We start from the raw sequence: 17,078 nt of genomic DNA on the forward strand, positions 1-17,078 counted from the left end.
ATGAGGCTGGAGAAGTAAGCTGGGGCCACATCATATTAAGAGTGTTGACACTTTGCTCTAAAAACAGTGAAAAAAAAAACAGTGAAGCAATTTTTTAAAAGATTTTATTTATTTATTCATGAGAGACACAGAGAAGGAGAGGCAGAGACATAGAGGGAGAAGCAGGCTCCCCGTAGGGAGCCCAATGCAGGACTTGATCCCAAGATTCTCAGGATCATGCCCTGAGCCAAAGGCAGATGCTCAATCACGGAGTCACCCAGGTGTCCCAAGTGAAGCAATTTTTAAAGCAGAGGAATGACTAGTATTTGTGGTGTGCAAGAATCTGCCTTGCTGGAGCATTGAGATTGGGTTGGAAGGAAGCAAAACTAAAAGTGAGGAGACTAGCTCAAAGGGACTAGAAGTCCCTTAACTAATGTGGTAGTAGTGGGAGATGGAGAGATTTGAGAGATGTTTAGGAAATAGAGTTAAAAGGATTTGGTGATTTCAGTGTAAATGAAAATGTCTTTGTGTTTTTCCTTATCTTTTCCTTACTCTCCAAATTTAAATCAGGGAGAGAAAAAAGAGCAAAACCATCTTGGCACCATCAACATTTCACCAGCTCAAGACAGATGTTGATTGATGGTGCTGTAGGAGTTAAAGGTCACGCAGGTGGAGAACAGCAGGGCTGCTCCACTGTGGGTCTTTTTGAAAGACTCTGGTATTAAAATATCCCTAATGCAAGGACCTTCTGTGCTCCTCAGTTCATGGAACAAAAAGAAAAACAGGTCACATAGAACTCCCATTTATATAAAGAGTTCCCATCCATTAAAAAGAAGAGGATCACAGGTGCCTGGGTGGTTCAGTCAGTTAGTGTCCAATCTGGTTAGTGATCAGATTTTGCCTTAGGTCATGATCTGAGGGTCATGAGATCAAGCCCCGCATCTGGCTCCATGCTCAGCTGAGAGTCTCCTTGAGATTCTCTCCCTCTTCCTCTGCCCCTCCTTCTCTCTTTCTCCCTCTCTCTTTCTGTCTTTCAAATAAATAAGTTGTTGATCCTTTTTTAAGATTTAATTTTTTTAAAGGGGCAAAAACTATGAACAGATAGCCATAGAAAATAAATTAGAAATGTCTCTCAAACACTGAAAAAGATGATCAACTGCCAAGCTGTCATTTTTCACCTATTAGATTGATAAAAATCAACAAGTGTGATGACACTGTGTTAGAAAGGGTGTTAGACAACTATCCCTCATACATTACTTATAAGAGTATAAATTACTACAGCCTCAGTTTGGCAATATCAAAATAATTAATGCATTTGACCTTGGACCTTGAAGTTTCACACCTAGGAATTTAGTTGACATGTGTGTTAGCTAACAAACATGTTAAATGAACTATGTATTAAATTATTTATTGTGGTATTTATTCATACAACATATACTTATTGAGTGACTGCTCTGTGCTAGCATGGTTCCAGGAACCTTGGATAACTAGTGAACAAAACAGACAAAAATCTATGCCTGGCAGGGGAGGGAATCAGGGCCTGACAATATATAATATATAGAATAAATAGATCATATAATATGTTGTTTTAAAGGAGATCATTGTTGTTGGAAAAGTACAGAGCAGAGGAAGGGATGAGGAGCATGGAACAGATGGCTGGTTTTAATTTTAAGGAGGATGTTGAAGAGGTGACATTTGAGGAAAGTCTCACAGGAGAGAAGAGAGTTAGCCATGTGGATATTACAAGGAACAGCAATCCAGATAGAAGAGCCTGTGCAGAAGCCCTCAAAGAGCACTTAGTTATGTTCAAGAAAATGCAAGGAGGCCAGATGCCTGGAATAGAGCAAGGGGAAAGTGGGAGGAGATGGGGTCAGAAAAGACATGATATCAGATTGTGTTGGGCTTTTCAGACCATTAGGAGCCATCCCTGAGTGAAATGATGAGCTATCAAGGGTTTTAAGCAGGGCAAAAACCACATAAGGTTGCTGTCTTGAGGGTAGAGTCTGTTTCAGAAAATTTACTTTGGCTACAGAGTGGACGATGGATTGACAAGACTCAGGGAAAGACAGGCCATTATGGTGATCCAAATTAGAAATGCAGCTGGTCTTATCAGAAGACACAGTGTACATTTTTAGGTGTTTTGGTTAAATTTACATAATACCTTGATAATTGGTTTAAATTTTTTTGTTTAAAAAAGTGAAAATAAAAATAGAACATCTTAAGTAGGTAGTTGGCAAACCAAGGTAAGATTGAAATTTCTCTGACGAGATCTTGAAAAAACTTGTCTTAAAGATTTATTTATTCATGAGAGACACACACAGAGAGAGGCAGAGAGATAGGCAGAGGGAGAAGCAGGCTCCTCGAAGGGAGCCCGAAGTGGGACTCAATCCTGGATCCTAGGATCATGCCCTGAGCTGAAGGCAGCCACGCAACCGATGAGCCACCCAGGTGTCCCTAGATCTTTAAAATTAAGAGATTATCTTTGGTATCAAAATGATTAAACCGGGGGCAGCCCAGGTGGCTCAGCGGTTTAGCGCCGCTTTCAGCCCAGGGTGTGATCCTGGAGACCTGGGATCAAGTCCCATGTCAGGCTCCCTGCATGGAGCCTGCTTCTCCCTCTACCTGTGCCTTTCCCCCCCCCCCCGCTCTATCTCATGAATAAATAAATAAAATTGTTAAAAAAAAAATAAAAAGATCAAACCTCTTGGGGCACCCAGGTGGCTCAGTCGGTTAAGGGTTTGCCTTTGGCTCAGGCTGTGATCTTGGGGTCCTGGAATAGAGCTCCATGTCAGGCTCCCTACTCAGTGAGGAGTCCGCTTCTCCCTCTTTCCCTTTTCCTCCTTCCCCTTCTTGCGCAGGTGTGCTCTCTCTCTCTCAAACAAAAATTTTAAAAAAGATTTTATTTATTTATTCCTAAGAGAGAGAGAGAGGCACAGACATAGGCAGAGAGAGAAGCAGTCTTCCTGCAGGGAACCCAATGTAGGACTCCATCCCATACCCCAGGATCACAACCTGAGCCAAAGGCAAACCCTCAGCCACTGAGCCATCTAGGTACCCCAATAAATAAAATCCTTTTTAAAATAAAATAAAATGACCAGACTTCTCTAGCCTTTGAACTTCTGTCCTACAATTCACAACATTTGGGATCTTTGTAAAAGAAGTATGTCCAAAACCTACTTTAAAATCACTAGAATCTTAAAAAAAAAAAAAAGGGGGGGGGGCAGCCCCGGTGGCACAGCGGTTTAGCACCGCCTGCAGCCCAGGGCATGATCCTGGGGCCCCGGGATCGAGTCCCACGTCGGGCTCCCTGCGTGGAGCCTGCTTCTCCCTCTGCTTGTGTCTCTGCCTCTCTCTCTGTGTCTCTCATGAATAAATAAATAAAATATTTAAAAATAAATAAACAAATAAGTAAGTAAATAAAATCACTAGAAGATGGGCGCGTAGGTAGCTCAGTCAGTTAAGCATCTGTCTGGCCTAGGCTTAGGTCATGAAGTCAGGCTCCCTGCTCAGTGGGGAGCCTGCTTCTTCTCCCTCTGCTATTCCCCCTGCTTATGTGCATGTGTACATTTTCTCTCTCAAATAAATAAATAAAACCTTTTAAAAAATCAGTGGAGGGGCAACTGAGTGGTTCAGTGGTTGAGCATCTGCCTTTGACTCAGGTTGTGATCTTGGGGTCCTGGGATCGAGTTCCACATCGGGCTCCCTGCAGAGAGCCTGCTTCTCCCTCTGCCTAGCTCTCTGTGTGTACTTCCTGAATAAATAAAATCTTAAAATAAAAAAATAAAAATCACTGGAAGAAAATTTGGAATTAAATCCAAATTTAATTCCAAATAAATTAAATCTAGGTGCATTGATGTAAAGGCAGTGGGGTTTTGCCTTATCTTGTTCTAGAAAAGATCTGTGGTTATACGGTTGGTGATACTGTTGTTTGTCATAGGGTATCACACTCGTTTCCAGCCAAGCTGTCTGCAATGCCAGGAAGCTGGAGTGGCCTCTCAGTGAAGTTACAGAAGGTATTTTTGAAACCGAGGCCCCAGGAGGATATAAGTTCTATCTGCAGGATCACAGTCCACCTGAGTCAGGTAATTATACCCGGACTAATAAAAGCCCTGTTTCTAACCATATCTTTGATGAAACAAGAGAGGAACTGGATTTCTTTCTCCTATGGAGTCTTTCTATATTGACATGATGTCTTTCCCAAGCCAGTGTTTCTTATTTTTTGAGAAATCCTATTTCTTTCTTTTTCTCCTTTTTTTAGAGATATAGAAATAGAGTGTGTGTGTGCAGGGGGGAGGAAGGGTAGAGACAGAGGGAGAGAGAGAATCTTAAGCAGGCTCCACACCTGGTGCAGAGCCCCATGTAGGGCTCAATCTTACGACCCTGAGGTTACAACCTAAGCCTAAATCAAAAGTCCAACCTTAACCGACTGAGCCACCTAAGCACCCCAACAAATCATATTTTCATATTAGAACTTGAGTGCATAATTCTAGGGGCTCTAAACTGACTCTGGTTCTATTATGCTGGTAATATATCTATTTAGAATACTTTAAGCTGTCACAGAAAACTGATCTCTAACATGAACAATGAGAAAATGCTTTAGCTCACAGAGCAGGTATTCTGTGAGTTAGTTGATTCAGCATCTCAGCAGTGGCATCAAGAATCCAACTTCTCTCTGTCTCTCCATCCTTTTGTCCACAGGAGTCTACTTCTAGAGCCAGTGCCCTTGTGGTTGTTGGGTGGATGCCAGTAGCAGTTAGGGCTACATGCTTCCACATTCTCATCTGACAGGGGTGGGAGAGACTGACTTCTGTGGCTTTTTATTAAAAGCAAAGCCAAAACTTTCCTAGAAGCTTCCTTCGGACTTCTTGGTCAGATTTGATTCACACTCCTGCCCCTGAATAAATCACTGCTAAGGAAAATAGGATTATCCTTAGACCGGAGTACCTGGTTGGGTCAGTCGGTTAAGTGTCTGCCTTCAGCTCAGGTCATGATCCCAGGGTCCTGGGATTGAACCCCACATAGGCCTCCCTGCTCAGCAGGAAGCCTGCTTTTCCTCTCCCTCTGCTCTTCTCCCCGCCTTGTGCTTTCTCTCTCTCTCTCTCTCTCTCTCTCTCTCTCGCTTGCTCGCTCTGTGTCTCTCTCAAATAAATAAATAAAGTCTTAAAAAAAAAGGATTATCTTTAGACCGGTTGGTCCTGTCTCTCCAGCCCATGTTAGTTTCCCAAACTATAGTGCTAGTATTAGGTGAGTGAGGGTGGAATGGAGGTGAGAAACCCTGTAGGCTAACTGACGTGCGGAAAGAAACTTTGCATAACATGTTTCATTTACCGCAGAAGCATACTCATTATATGTGTATTTCCTGCATGTTCTGCTATCTGCTCTGCCGAAAGAAAAACAACAGCAGAAAACTAGTGAATAATAAAGGCGGTTCTGCCTGCATTTCAGTCTATGAGCACACTTCGCTAAATGGACCTGAAATGGGAGACATATATTCTCTTTCACTGGTCTGTGTCAGTGCCCAAATGCCCCTTGTACTGAATCTTACTGTGTGTATAATGCTACTTGCTTTTCATCTGGAACTCAACAAAGGAAAGAATGATCTGTTCCAGTACGGGAGGTTAGACTGGTGCTGTAGGACTTATTGCCAGATGGTATTTCTGTACTTCACTGGTGATGTAAGGGATTTTTATTTATTTTTATTGATGGGTGATTCTTGCATATAAAGCAAAAATTAAACTTTAAAGCTTAACTCCTGCCACTAACTCCACTGTGCATTTTTTCCTCTAGTTTTAATGATGTTTCAATACATAAAATAATGGAAAGCCTCACAATCCTAAGATTTTTTTTCCTTTGGAATGATCATGCTTTTAGGAAATTAATTTCCGACTGGTAGGTAATAAAGTCAAATCTATTGGCCTGGTTGGTGTCCAGTCTTCCTTTGAATAACTGGGTCCTGGGCAGTCTCACCCACTTGTTGCCATTCCTGTTCTTCATCCCTCAGGGACCCAGTTGGCTGGAATTTGTTCATTTCTTAGTGAACAGGGAAAACTAACAGTCTGCCAGGCAGAGGCACCTGTTAGAAACAATTTGCCTTCATCATTGTATTGCTATTCTAGCAAATGGGGCTGAGGCAGTGAAAACCAAAGAAAAATGTACTGAATTTATCATAGAGCAGCTCTTCAGAAGATCACCTTACAATAGAAACATTTTCAATAATGTTAAATCTTCCAGTATAACTTTTATCTTTTTTGCAAAAAATAGATTTTTTTCCTAGATAGGTAAGTAAAGAAAAAGGAAGAAAACAGTACCCACATAGCCAGATAATCACTGTTAACATTTTAAAGTGTATCTTTCCAATCATTTAAGGAAAGAAATTTATGTATATATCTATCATATGCTCCATTGTAACGATTCCATTGTATTACATGGTGGGAAGGTTAAATAGTTGTTTGTTGTTGGATATTTATGTTGTCCCTAGGGTTTCATTTTTATGAGCAACACCATAAAGAATGCTTTGTGCTGAAAGCCCTTCATACATCTACATTAGTTCTTTAATTGGTGCTAATAGGATTGCTCTTTGAAGAGCAGTTTACAATTTTTAGGTTTTGGGTATGTTCTGTCAAATTGTTGCCTAGAAGTGTATTAATTTACACTCTGCCAGTATTATATGAATGTGATTTTTTTCTGCTGCCTTATCACAGTTAATACTTTCAAAATTATTCGCCAATGAGATAACAAAATTTTTGTTTTAATTCTGATTTCTTTGATTATTTGTGAGGTTGAACGTTTTTGTATGTTCATTGACCATTCCAGTTTATTCTTTTTTTTTTTTTAAGATTTTAATTTATTCATTCATGTGAGAGAGAGAGAAGCAGAGACACAGGTAGAGGGAGAAGCAGGCTCCATGCAGGGAGCCTGATGTGGGACTCGATCCCGGGTCTTGATCCCGGGTCTTGATCCTGGGTCTCCAGGATCACACCCTGGCCGAAGGCAGAGGCACAACTGCTGAGCCACCCGGGGGGCCCTCCAGTTCATTCTTTTGTGGATTAATGCTTTGTGCTTTTTACCTATTTTTCTAGGATGTTCATCTTTTTCTTAGTAATGTTTAAAGATGATTTAAATATTAAGGGCTTTTTGTCATATGTGTTGCAAAAATGCTTCCTACTTTATCATTTACTCTTGGATGGTAATTTAAAAAGAAAATCTTTCTCTATCCCAAAATTGCAGCAATAATGACCTGGTTTTAGTATTTTCATGGTTTCATTCTTTAAATTTCATTCTTGAGCAGCCCCCATGGCTCAGAGGTTTAACATCGCCTTCGGCCCAGGGCATGATCCTGGAGACCTAGGATCGAGTCCCGCGTCGGGCTCCCTTCATGGAGCCTGCTTCTCCGTCTGCCTGTGTCTCTGCCTCTTTCTCTCTGTCTCTCACGAATAAACAAATAAAATCTTTAAAAAATTTTTCATTCTTTAACCTACCAGAACTATATTTTGCCATTTAAAGGTATAATTTTTTCTCAGTAAATGGCAAGCCAGTTATCTTTGTGCCACTTATTGAATAATGTGCCCTTTCATACTGACTTAAAATCCTTTTCTTATCATAAACTAAATTCTTATATATACTCGAGCCTGATACAGTCTTTCTATTCTATTCCATTGCACTGATTTGTCCGTTCCATTACTCTCCAGATCCTGTATTAAAAGTAACTCTAGCAGTGTCTGATCTTCAGAAGTCCTTGAACTACTGGTCTAATCTACTGGGAATGAAAATTTATGAAAAAGATGAAGAGAAGCAAAGGGTTTTGCTGGGCTATGCTGATAACCAAGTGAGTGATCTTGGAGAGAAGTAATCTGTTACCTTGAGTTTGCTTTATAAATGAGGTTAACATGAAGGTTATTTGCAGAGTTTTTTCCACAATGGTTCAAAAATTACACAGATAAACAGAAAGAAGAAAATAAAAATTGCTGATAACCTCATCACCCTGATAACTACCTTTGTTTATACTTGGGGATATATCCTTTCAGAAGTGGAACTGCTGAGTCAGGAGAGATGGAGACAAGATTTAATATTGTAACAATGTTCTATTTTTGTCTTTTTAAAAAATAACCTAGCATTTGAACATGATTTAGTCCTTGTACTCTGACCTAGCAGATCTACTTCTAGGAATTTCACAGATATACTCACTATTCATGTGAGCAAGGAAATGTGTACAAGGTTATCTGTTGCAGCATTATAATAGCAAAGATAAGAAATAACCTCAATGTCCTCCTCTGCATTAGAGGAATAGTTCAATAATTTATGGTTAATCCATAGAATGGATTACTGTGCAGCTATCAAAAAGGAAGCACATCTTTATGTGCTGATGGAGTAACATTGGATAAAAACAAGGGACAGAATAGTGCGTAAATTATGCTACTGTTTGGATGGAAAAAAAAGATCTATCCATGCCACTTGCCTAGGAGGACACACAGGAAGCCTCTGGCAGAGAATAGAAGGGAGAGTTAGTTTTTACTTTATTAGTACTGTTTGGATTTTTTTTTTAACCACATAACCTGTCCCCCCAAAAGAGACCCACTTTCTTATTTCTTTTCAGTGTAAGCTGGAGCTACAGGGTATTAAGGGTACAGTTGATCATGCAGCAGCTTTTGGAAGAATTGCCTTTTCTTGCCCCCAAAAAGAGGTAATGTGTGTTCCTGAATCTTTTATGTAAGCTCTGTGATTAGCTAGTTGAACCAGCTAATAATCTCATCCTCCCTTTAGGTTTGTTCTGATTGTGGCTTTGGTATCAAGTTCAACAGTTGTCTCGAGAGCAGCTGAGATAATAAAATCAAACAAATGGTGCCTGGGTTCTCTCTGGTTAATCTGATACTCCTCCCCTAGGGCTGATGAGAACCACAGTGTGGGAGTGCTTTGTGACCCCTTGCTCACTTTGCCTCTTTGTTTTTCTCTAGTTACCAGACTTAGAAGCCTTGATGAAAAGGGAAAACCAGAAGATTCTGACTCCCCTGGTGAGTCTGGATACCCCAGGGAAAGCAACAGTACAAGTGATCATTCTGGCTGACCCTGTAAGTATTACCCAGGAAAGGGATGGGCTGCCCCAGGGGTTTTTTCAAGGTGTCTTTTTGCCAAGCTTCTTTTCTCTTTGTTGATGTAGGATGGACATGAAATTTGCTTTGTAGGGGATGAAGCATTTCGAGAACTTTCTAAGATGGATCCAGAGGGAAGCAGATTGTTGGATGATGTGAGTCTCATTTCTGACTTTGTATCCCCATAGGCCCACAGGGGGTAGTGTTAAGTGTGTGGGGAAAGTGCTAAAGCAACAGGATCCAGTGCTGTGTTCTATTGTTGATAAGGTGACTATTGAGTCAAGAATGTGTCTACATTGCACCTATATGACTCTCCCTCTCTCTTTTTAAGCTTTTATTTATAAATACCCTCTATATACCCAACATGGGGCTCAGAGCCACAACCCTGAGATCAAGAGTCACATGCTCTACTGACTGAGCCAGCCAGGTGCCCCTAAAACATTTCATTTTTTTAAAACTAATCTACACCCAATGTGGGGCTCGAACTCACTTCCCCAACAGCAAGAGTTGAGCGCTTTACCAACTGAGCCAGTCAGGTGCCCTAGCACCCATCTGACTCTTAGTTGGGTGCAGCATTTGTGCGTTTAAACTTGTTCACGCTCCCTGGGGAACCACTCCTGCTCTATGCATCATGGTTCTGCTCAGTAAGGGGAAAGGCCTGGATACCCTCCCTTGCTCCTTTAGCTCTTTTGGTCCTCTCGTTTCCAGTCCACAGTGGCAGAATTCCCTTCTTCTCTAACGAAGTGTTCTTGCTAGCATTCAAACAAGCTTTCATGTCTCCCATCTTTTAAAAATCTTTTGCCCCATATCCCTTCTCCATATTCCTTTAAAAAATCTGCTTATACTGTGTTTCTTCTTCTTACATTCCATTCATATTTCATTGTGTTCTGCACTGGCTTCCTTCACTCAGGGAAATGCTCCTGTTGATGTCATCAGTGACTTCCATCTTGGCACATCCAGCAACTACTTTTCTTTCTTCTTTAAGATTTTAATTATATATGAGAGACACACAGAGAGAGAGGCAGAGACATAGGCAGAGGGAGAAGCAGGCTCTATGCAGGGAGCCCGATGTGGGACTTGATCCCGGGACCAGGATCATGCCCTGGGCCGAAGGCAAAGACTCAACCACTGAGCCACCCAGGCAGCCCCAGCAACTACTTTTTTATACTCATCAAACTCAGTCTTTTCTCAGCATCCAAAGCCACCGTTGTATTCCAGCTTCTAGTACATACTTGGTGTGTAGTAGAAACTTAGTGAATGCTCTGTTGATGATTAAAGAAATGAATCAGTCTGTCCTAGTTCTTCACTTATTATTTGTGTAAGTAATTAACTTCTCTGAACTTCAGTTTGGGGGTATTTTTGTCTTGTTTTAAGTAATCCTTATGCCCAACATGGGGTTTGAACTTACGACCCCAAAGTCAAGAGTTACATGTTCTACCAACTGACCCAACCAGGTGCCTTTATTTTATTTATTTATTTTTTAAGATTTCTATTTATTTATTCATGAGACACACAGGTAGTGAGAGAGGCAGGCTCCATGCAGGGAGCCTGATGCGGAACTCGATCCTAGGACTCCAGGATCACACTCTGGGCCGAAGGCAAGCAATTAACCACTGAGCCACCCAGGCATCCCAACCAGGTGCCTTCATTTATTTATTTATTTATGATAGACATAGAGAGAGAGAGACAGAGACACAGGAGGAGGGAGAAGCAGGCTCCATGCCAGGAGCCTGACGCGGGACTCGATCACGGGACTCCAGGATTGCACCCTGGGCCAAAGGCAGGCACCAAACCGCTAAGCCACCCAGGGATCCCCCCAACCAGGTGCATTTAAACTTCAATTTTCTTACCTGAAAACTTGAGAAAATAGGATCATAAACCTCATAGGATGGTTGTATGATGTATAGAGTGTGGCAAACTGCTGACATCATAACAGACATTTGATTAACTAAAGCAGGAAACAGAAAATAAAGCGTTAATAAATTTTATCATAAAATAGAATCTCAGACAGCCTTTCAGTTGGCACATTTGTTAGACTTTTTCCTTCCTGCTTTTTCATATCACTGACCAGTTTCTTCCTTCAAGCTCTTTTCTCCTTTGGTCTTAGAGATCATGCCATCTTTTTTTTTTTTTTTTTTTTTTTTTTTTTTTAAATTTTTTATTTATTTATGATAGTCACACAGAGAGAGAGAGAGGCAGAGACACAGGTAGAGGGAGAAGCAGGCTCCATGCACCGGGAGCCCGACGTGGGACTCGATCCCGGGTCTCCAGGATCGCGCCCTGGGCCAAAGGCAGGCGCCAAACCGCTGCGCCACCCAGGGATCCCTCATGCCATCTTCATATCTCTCTGACAGCTTCTCCTCAGACACAAGCACCTTTTTCTGTCTCATTCCAAAATAATTTCCCCCACAGCCTCACTCCAGCTATCTTTTATTCTCCACATTTTTCCTCTTCTCTGAGTAGAAGTTACCTATGACTAGTTGTCTCTCCTCTGAATTGCAACCATCATCCATTGTCTGACTTCCTAATTTCTAGTTCGTACTCCTTCCTATGCTCCAAATAAGTATTTTTTGTTGTTATTGAGGTAAAATATACATGGAATATAAATGAACAGAAATTTAGTGTTCCCTTTGATGAGTTTTGACAGTTAAAATATTCTCATACAACTGCAGTTCAAAAATAGAGCATTTTCATCATTGTAGAAAGTTCTCCCATGCCCATTTCCAGCAATCCCACCCCTGCCTCCCAGAGGCAAGTACTGTACTGATTTGTCACATTATTTATGAGAAACTGCCAAACAATTGTCCAAAATGATTGAACCACTTTACATTTCTGTCAGCCATGTATATGTCTGTCTCAGAGTTCCAGCTGTTCCATGTCCTCATCAGCATTTGTATTTTTCTGGGTTTTTGTTTTAGCTATCCTAGAACATGTAAAATGGTTTCTCATTGTAGTTTCAATTTTCATTTCCCTGATACTACTGATATTTAGCACTTTTGAGTATGCTTATTAACCGTTGGCATAACTTCCTTTGTGATTTATATGTTGAAGTCTTTTGTCCATTTCTTTCCATAGATTTTTATTTTCAACATATAGCAATTAAAAATTCTAGAAATACACAAGCACAACAAATCTCTATGTGACTATAACTAATCAACACTGCCAAAATTTTTTATTATTCCTTACCACCCGACTTCTTATTTTATTTTTTTTGCTAGGGAATTCTAAGGCAAATGTTTTCATTGCGTTATTTCAACCCTAAATACTTAAGTATTTTAAACATTTTAATTTTTTAAAAGATTTTATTTATTGGGCAGCCCTGGTGGCTCAGCGGTTTAGCGCCACCTTCAGCCCAGGGTATGATCCTGAAGACCCAGGATCAAGTCCCATGTCTGGCTCCCTGCATGGAGCTTGCTTCTGCCTGTGTCTCTGCCTCTCTCTCTCTCTCTCTCTCTCTCTCTCTATGTCTCTCATGCATAAATAAATAAAATCTTTTAAAAAAAAGATTTTATTTATTTATTTGAGAGAGAGAGCACGCAAGTGAGAGCATGAATCAGGGAAGGAGGGGCAGAGGGAGAGGGAGAAACAGAATCCCTGCTGAGAAGAGAGCCCAACATAGGGCTTGCAGGGCTCAATCCTAGGACCCTGAAATCATGACCTGAGCTGAAGGCAGCCACTTGACCAATGCTGAGCCACCCAGGTACCCCAGTATTTTATACATTTTTAAATTATTTAAAAGAAATAAAAATCAAGGAATTTTCTTATGTGCCATATTGATATTATCACACTTAAAAAAATCACCAGTGTATCCTTAATGTTACTTAAAATCCAGTTTTGTTTTGTTTTTAAGATTTTACTTATTTATTCATAGACACAGAGAGAGAGAGGCAGAGACACAGACAGAGGGAGAAGCAGGCTCCATGCAGGGAGCCTGATGTAGGACTCAATCCCGAGTCTCCAGGATCATACCCCAGGCTGCAGGCGGCGCCAAACTGCTGCGCCACCGGGGCTGCCCTTAAAATCCAGTTTTTATTTAAATTTCCCTGATTAAAAAAAAATTTCCCTGATTATCTAAAAATGATTAATAGTTGGTTTTCCCTATGTATTTTTAAATTAGCTTTAATATAATTGGGCTGTATCAATACAGAACAATTTATATGATCCATTGAGTTTCATGACAAACTAGTTGGAAGACACACCTCTGATCTATTTTACATTTTAGCCACTCTAGTCTGTAATCTCTAAGTATGAATGTATTTTCACACTTTCATACTACGTGTCTTTGCTCACATGATTTTATCCTCCTGGAATATTCTTTATTTAAATATTTGCTTATTTTTAAGTCCCATTCAAATCCATTGTATAAACATTTGGTTATTTATCTTGTTGATTGATTAGAATTCTGGATGTGAGTCATTTGTTAAATATCTACAAATGCAAGTACTTTTCCCAGTCTATGGCTTGCTAATTTATTTTCTTACCCAGAGTCTTTTGAAGAGCAGAAAAAAGTTTAAGTTCAATTTATCAACTTCTTTCATGTTTAGTGGTTTCTCTGTCCACTAGTGTTTAAGCAAATGAAACCTCTTCACCTAGATAAACCCTGGGCTGAATTTCAAAAGGTAGAGCAATTTAATGTAACATTTTTATTTATCATAAGGAAGACTGCTATGAACATTCTTGAGTAAATCTTATAAGCATGTTTCATTTCTCTTTGGTAAATACCTAGGAGTAGAACTGCTTTCACTTTTAACATTTACTCTGCTTTTGATTATGGAATAATTTTGGGTTTACAAAGCAATTTTTGAACATTGTTTCTCCTCACCCCAGTTAGTCACCAAGAAGTGTGAGTTCTACCTCTGAAATCTCTTCTCTCTGTACTTTCCTTTGGAAAGGGCCCTCATCATCACCTGTCATAGTGCAGAAACCTCCTCTCACCCTGCAGCCACCCCTCCTGCCAACATCAGCTTTCTGAAGCACAAATCCAGTCATTTCAAAAACTGTTTATCTTCTCAGAGCTCCTATTGTCTCCAAGATACATTCTAAACTCTGACAGAGCATGGGACCTGCCCAGCCCTTCCTGCTCTTTGATATTCTGTGCTGCCCTCCTTCCTCCCTCCTATTCCAGGCTCAGTGAGCCATATGTATTAACCAAGATCTGTCTTCTTGCCTCCACCTAAAGGTCTCTTTCCTTCTTTATTTAGCTCATCCTTTAAGACTCAGAAGCTTTCTTGGACTCTCTGCACCAGTGTTTGTTGTTCCCTTCATTTTTTATGGCTCCTTAGAGACAGAAACTTCTGCAGCATTGTTGTTTTTCTCTTATTTTGCATACTTTGATTTTCAAAACTATTTTTATTTTCATCAAAATAGAAAGTCTGTACTGAGATTTGATATAAATGCAGTGCAACAGTGTCTTGTCCCATCTCTGAGACCCACTGCCTGGGGCAGCTGCTTTCACCTTCACTGCTTCTAAATAAAAAATATGTATACTTTTCTTTGTTTCAGTGGCAGGCACCATCTTTGCACTTCCTTCTGAGGCAAATGAGTCTTTTTACACCACTTCTCCAATTAGTTACTTGTTTCCTTTCTGTCTGATAGCACTTTGTTCACGATTCTGTTAAAGCAAATGCCCTAGGAGACACACATGCCTGCGTGTACCTCATGCAAAATAGTTGTCTCCTTATCTGAGTCCTCAGCTATTCTATGTGCTCAAAGCCTCAGACTATGTCTCTGCCACCACCCTGAACCCAACATAATACCTAGCTCAAATGAGAGCTGGTATTTTTAAAGGCATTTCTGCACTTGCTTTTTGACTCCATAAATGAATGTATATCCTTACCAAAGGATTTAAAGATTTTATTTGAGAGTGAGAGCATGAGCTAGAGGGAGTGGAAGAAAGAATCTGAAGCAGACTCTGTGTTGAGCACAGAGCCTGATGCGTGGCTCAGTCACACGATCCGGAGATCATGACCTGAGCTGAATCCAAGAGTCAGATGCTCAATCAACTGAGCCACCCAGGCACCCCCTGAATGAACACTTTTTAATTGTTAATGACTGTAGATAGTACAAAACTGTATATTTTATTTTAGAGACTTTTTTTAAAAAAGATTTTGTTTATTCATGACAGACACAGAGAGAGAGAGAGACGGGCAGAGACACAGGCAGAGGGAGAAGCAGGCTCCATGCAGGGAGCCTGACATGGGACTCGATCCCGGGTCTCCAGGATCATACCCTGGGCTGAAGGCGGCACTACAATGCTGGGCCACCAGGGCTGCCCTGTTTTAGAGACTTAACTATATATTCCAATTCTCTTTCTGTAGGCAATGGCGGCAGATAAAAGTGACGAATGGTTCACTAAACAAAATAAATCCAAGGCTTCGGGATAACAGAAGACATCATGTGGAACAGCATTTGTGATTCCTGTGTAGCACCTTCAAGGCCTGATGTGTCTGTGCATGATAAATGTTCTCACAACTTGGTTGTTTCCTGTATAGGCAAGGGGGGGTGTGGTGGTAAAGATCTGTGTGTTATACTCTTTGAAAGCTCTAAGATAAATTTTAGAAATAAAATCCTATTATTATCAGCCCAGTTAGAGGAGAATTCTTGCTGTAATCTGCACTGTCGCTGGAATGGCACATTCTATATATAACTCTAGTAGATTAGTCATAAAATATTTTTTAGCTTGGGCAATTATGTGGAGCATTACCTTTGGTTGGAGATGAAGGGAATTTTAATAAGCTTAGAGCAGGAATACTTCCAGTTCCATGATAGTATGCTGATCTAATGCCTTCCTCTGGCAGGCCTTGACATTGAAAAATGTTAAAGAAATTTTGTACCTTGAATCAAAAAGATTTGACTAGCAACCCACATATTCCTTACTTTAAAATTTTGAGCAGCTAGAGAAAGCAGATGGAAGGATCTAATGTGTTGTTGCTACATGCCTGCCTTCATGCTACTTTATATAATTTTTTAAAATCCTCATGAAAATTCCCATTTCTTTTTGAGATTTTATTTATTCATTCATGAGAGATACAGAGAGAGAGAGGCACAGACACAGGCAGATGGAGAAGCAGGCTCTATGTAGGGAGCCCGACGTGGGACTTGATCCCGGGTCTCCAGGATCAGGCCCTGGGCTGAGGGGCTGCTTCCCCCTCTCCATCTACTATTACCCCTGCTTGTACTTGCTCTCTGTCAAAAAAAATAAAATCTTTAAAAAATAAATAAAATGATAACATAAAATATCGTGGCCAGGTTCAAATTTTAGGGAAGAAACTAAGACTGAAAAGGATTGACACACAGGTTACCAGTTCCAGAATAATATAAATATGAAATTATCTGTGATGTTCTCCTTTGTGAGCAAGAAATTTCAGGGTTTCAGCTCACCTTCTCATATCTTACCTTCACCGAGAGAAAAAAATCCTTTTCCAGCTCCGTGCACTTTTCATTCAACTTAAATTCTCTGTCTTAGGGAAACAGTCATGAGTTCAAAGCAAACCAAGTTATATATGTTCCTTCTCTAGACTAGTAATTCACTTTTTCCTATACATGGGGAAATTATTGTATGGATTTTGAGTAACAAATTTCTGTATGTTTCTTTAGACCATGATTTGTTAATTTTCAGATTTCCTATTAAATTATTAAGTAATTCTTGATGTTTATTTCCAGTAACACTGTTCTTGTGCAAAGAAACTCTGCTTTTCCCAGCATATCAGGCTGCTGTCATAGGCCTTCTGAGTTTGTCTTAGTAAAATAAATGGTTTATGTTAAGTACTGAATGACTAAATACATACTAGATTTCTTTTTATCTACTTGTATATTAGCATACCAAAACTTTTCTCTCTTAAATTACAGCTATGCATGATGGAAGTTAATGCTGTTTATCTACCTGGGACATTTTGACTTGATGATACAAGCCCCCTTTTGTCTCACTGCCAACTATTTTTCATTTGTATTCTTTAAGAATGTGTTCATCCTACAACCATTTAGTGTACAATTTTGGCTATTTATTTATTTAAT

The 17,078-nt window shown here is 40.2% G+C and overlaps 1 protein-coding gene across 3 annotated transcripts in view; it reads left to right on the forward strand.

The window, feature by feature from the left end:
• The window catches only part of GLOD4 (glyoxalase domain containing 4), a 21,603-nt gene extending 4,758 nt beyond the window's left edge, over positions 1–16,845 (forward strand). For 2 of the 3 annotated variants that reach the window (XM_026016083.2, XM_072747918.1), the window contains exons 4-9: positions 3,917–4,061; positions 7,668–7,804; positions 8,573–8,659; positions 8,931–9,044; positions 9,134–9,220; positions 15,383–16,845. In XM_026016083.2, coding sequence (XP_025871868.1) covers positions 3,917–4,061; positions 7,668–7,804; positions 8,573–8,659; positions 8,931–9,044; positions 9,134–9,220; positions 15,383–15,448 — 636 coding nt within the window. In that variant the 3' untranslated portion in view covers positions 15,449–16,845. The remainder of the gene's footprint in view (positions 1–3,916; positions 4,062–7,667; positions 7,805–8,572; positions 8,660–8,930; positions 9,045–9,133; positions 9,221–15,382) is intronic. The other variant, XM_026016085.2, reaches the window with a different exon arrangement.
• Positions 16,846–17,078: the final 233 nt, after the last annotated feature.

The sequence above is a fragment of the Vulpes vulpes genome, chromosome 2, assembly GCF_048418805.1.
Source record: "Vulpes vulpes isolate BD-2025 chromosome 2, VulVul3, whole genome shotgun sequence".
NCBI classification, from domain to species: Eukaryota; Metazoa; Chordata; class Mammalia; order Carnivora; family Canidae; genus Vulpes; species Vulpes vulpes.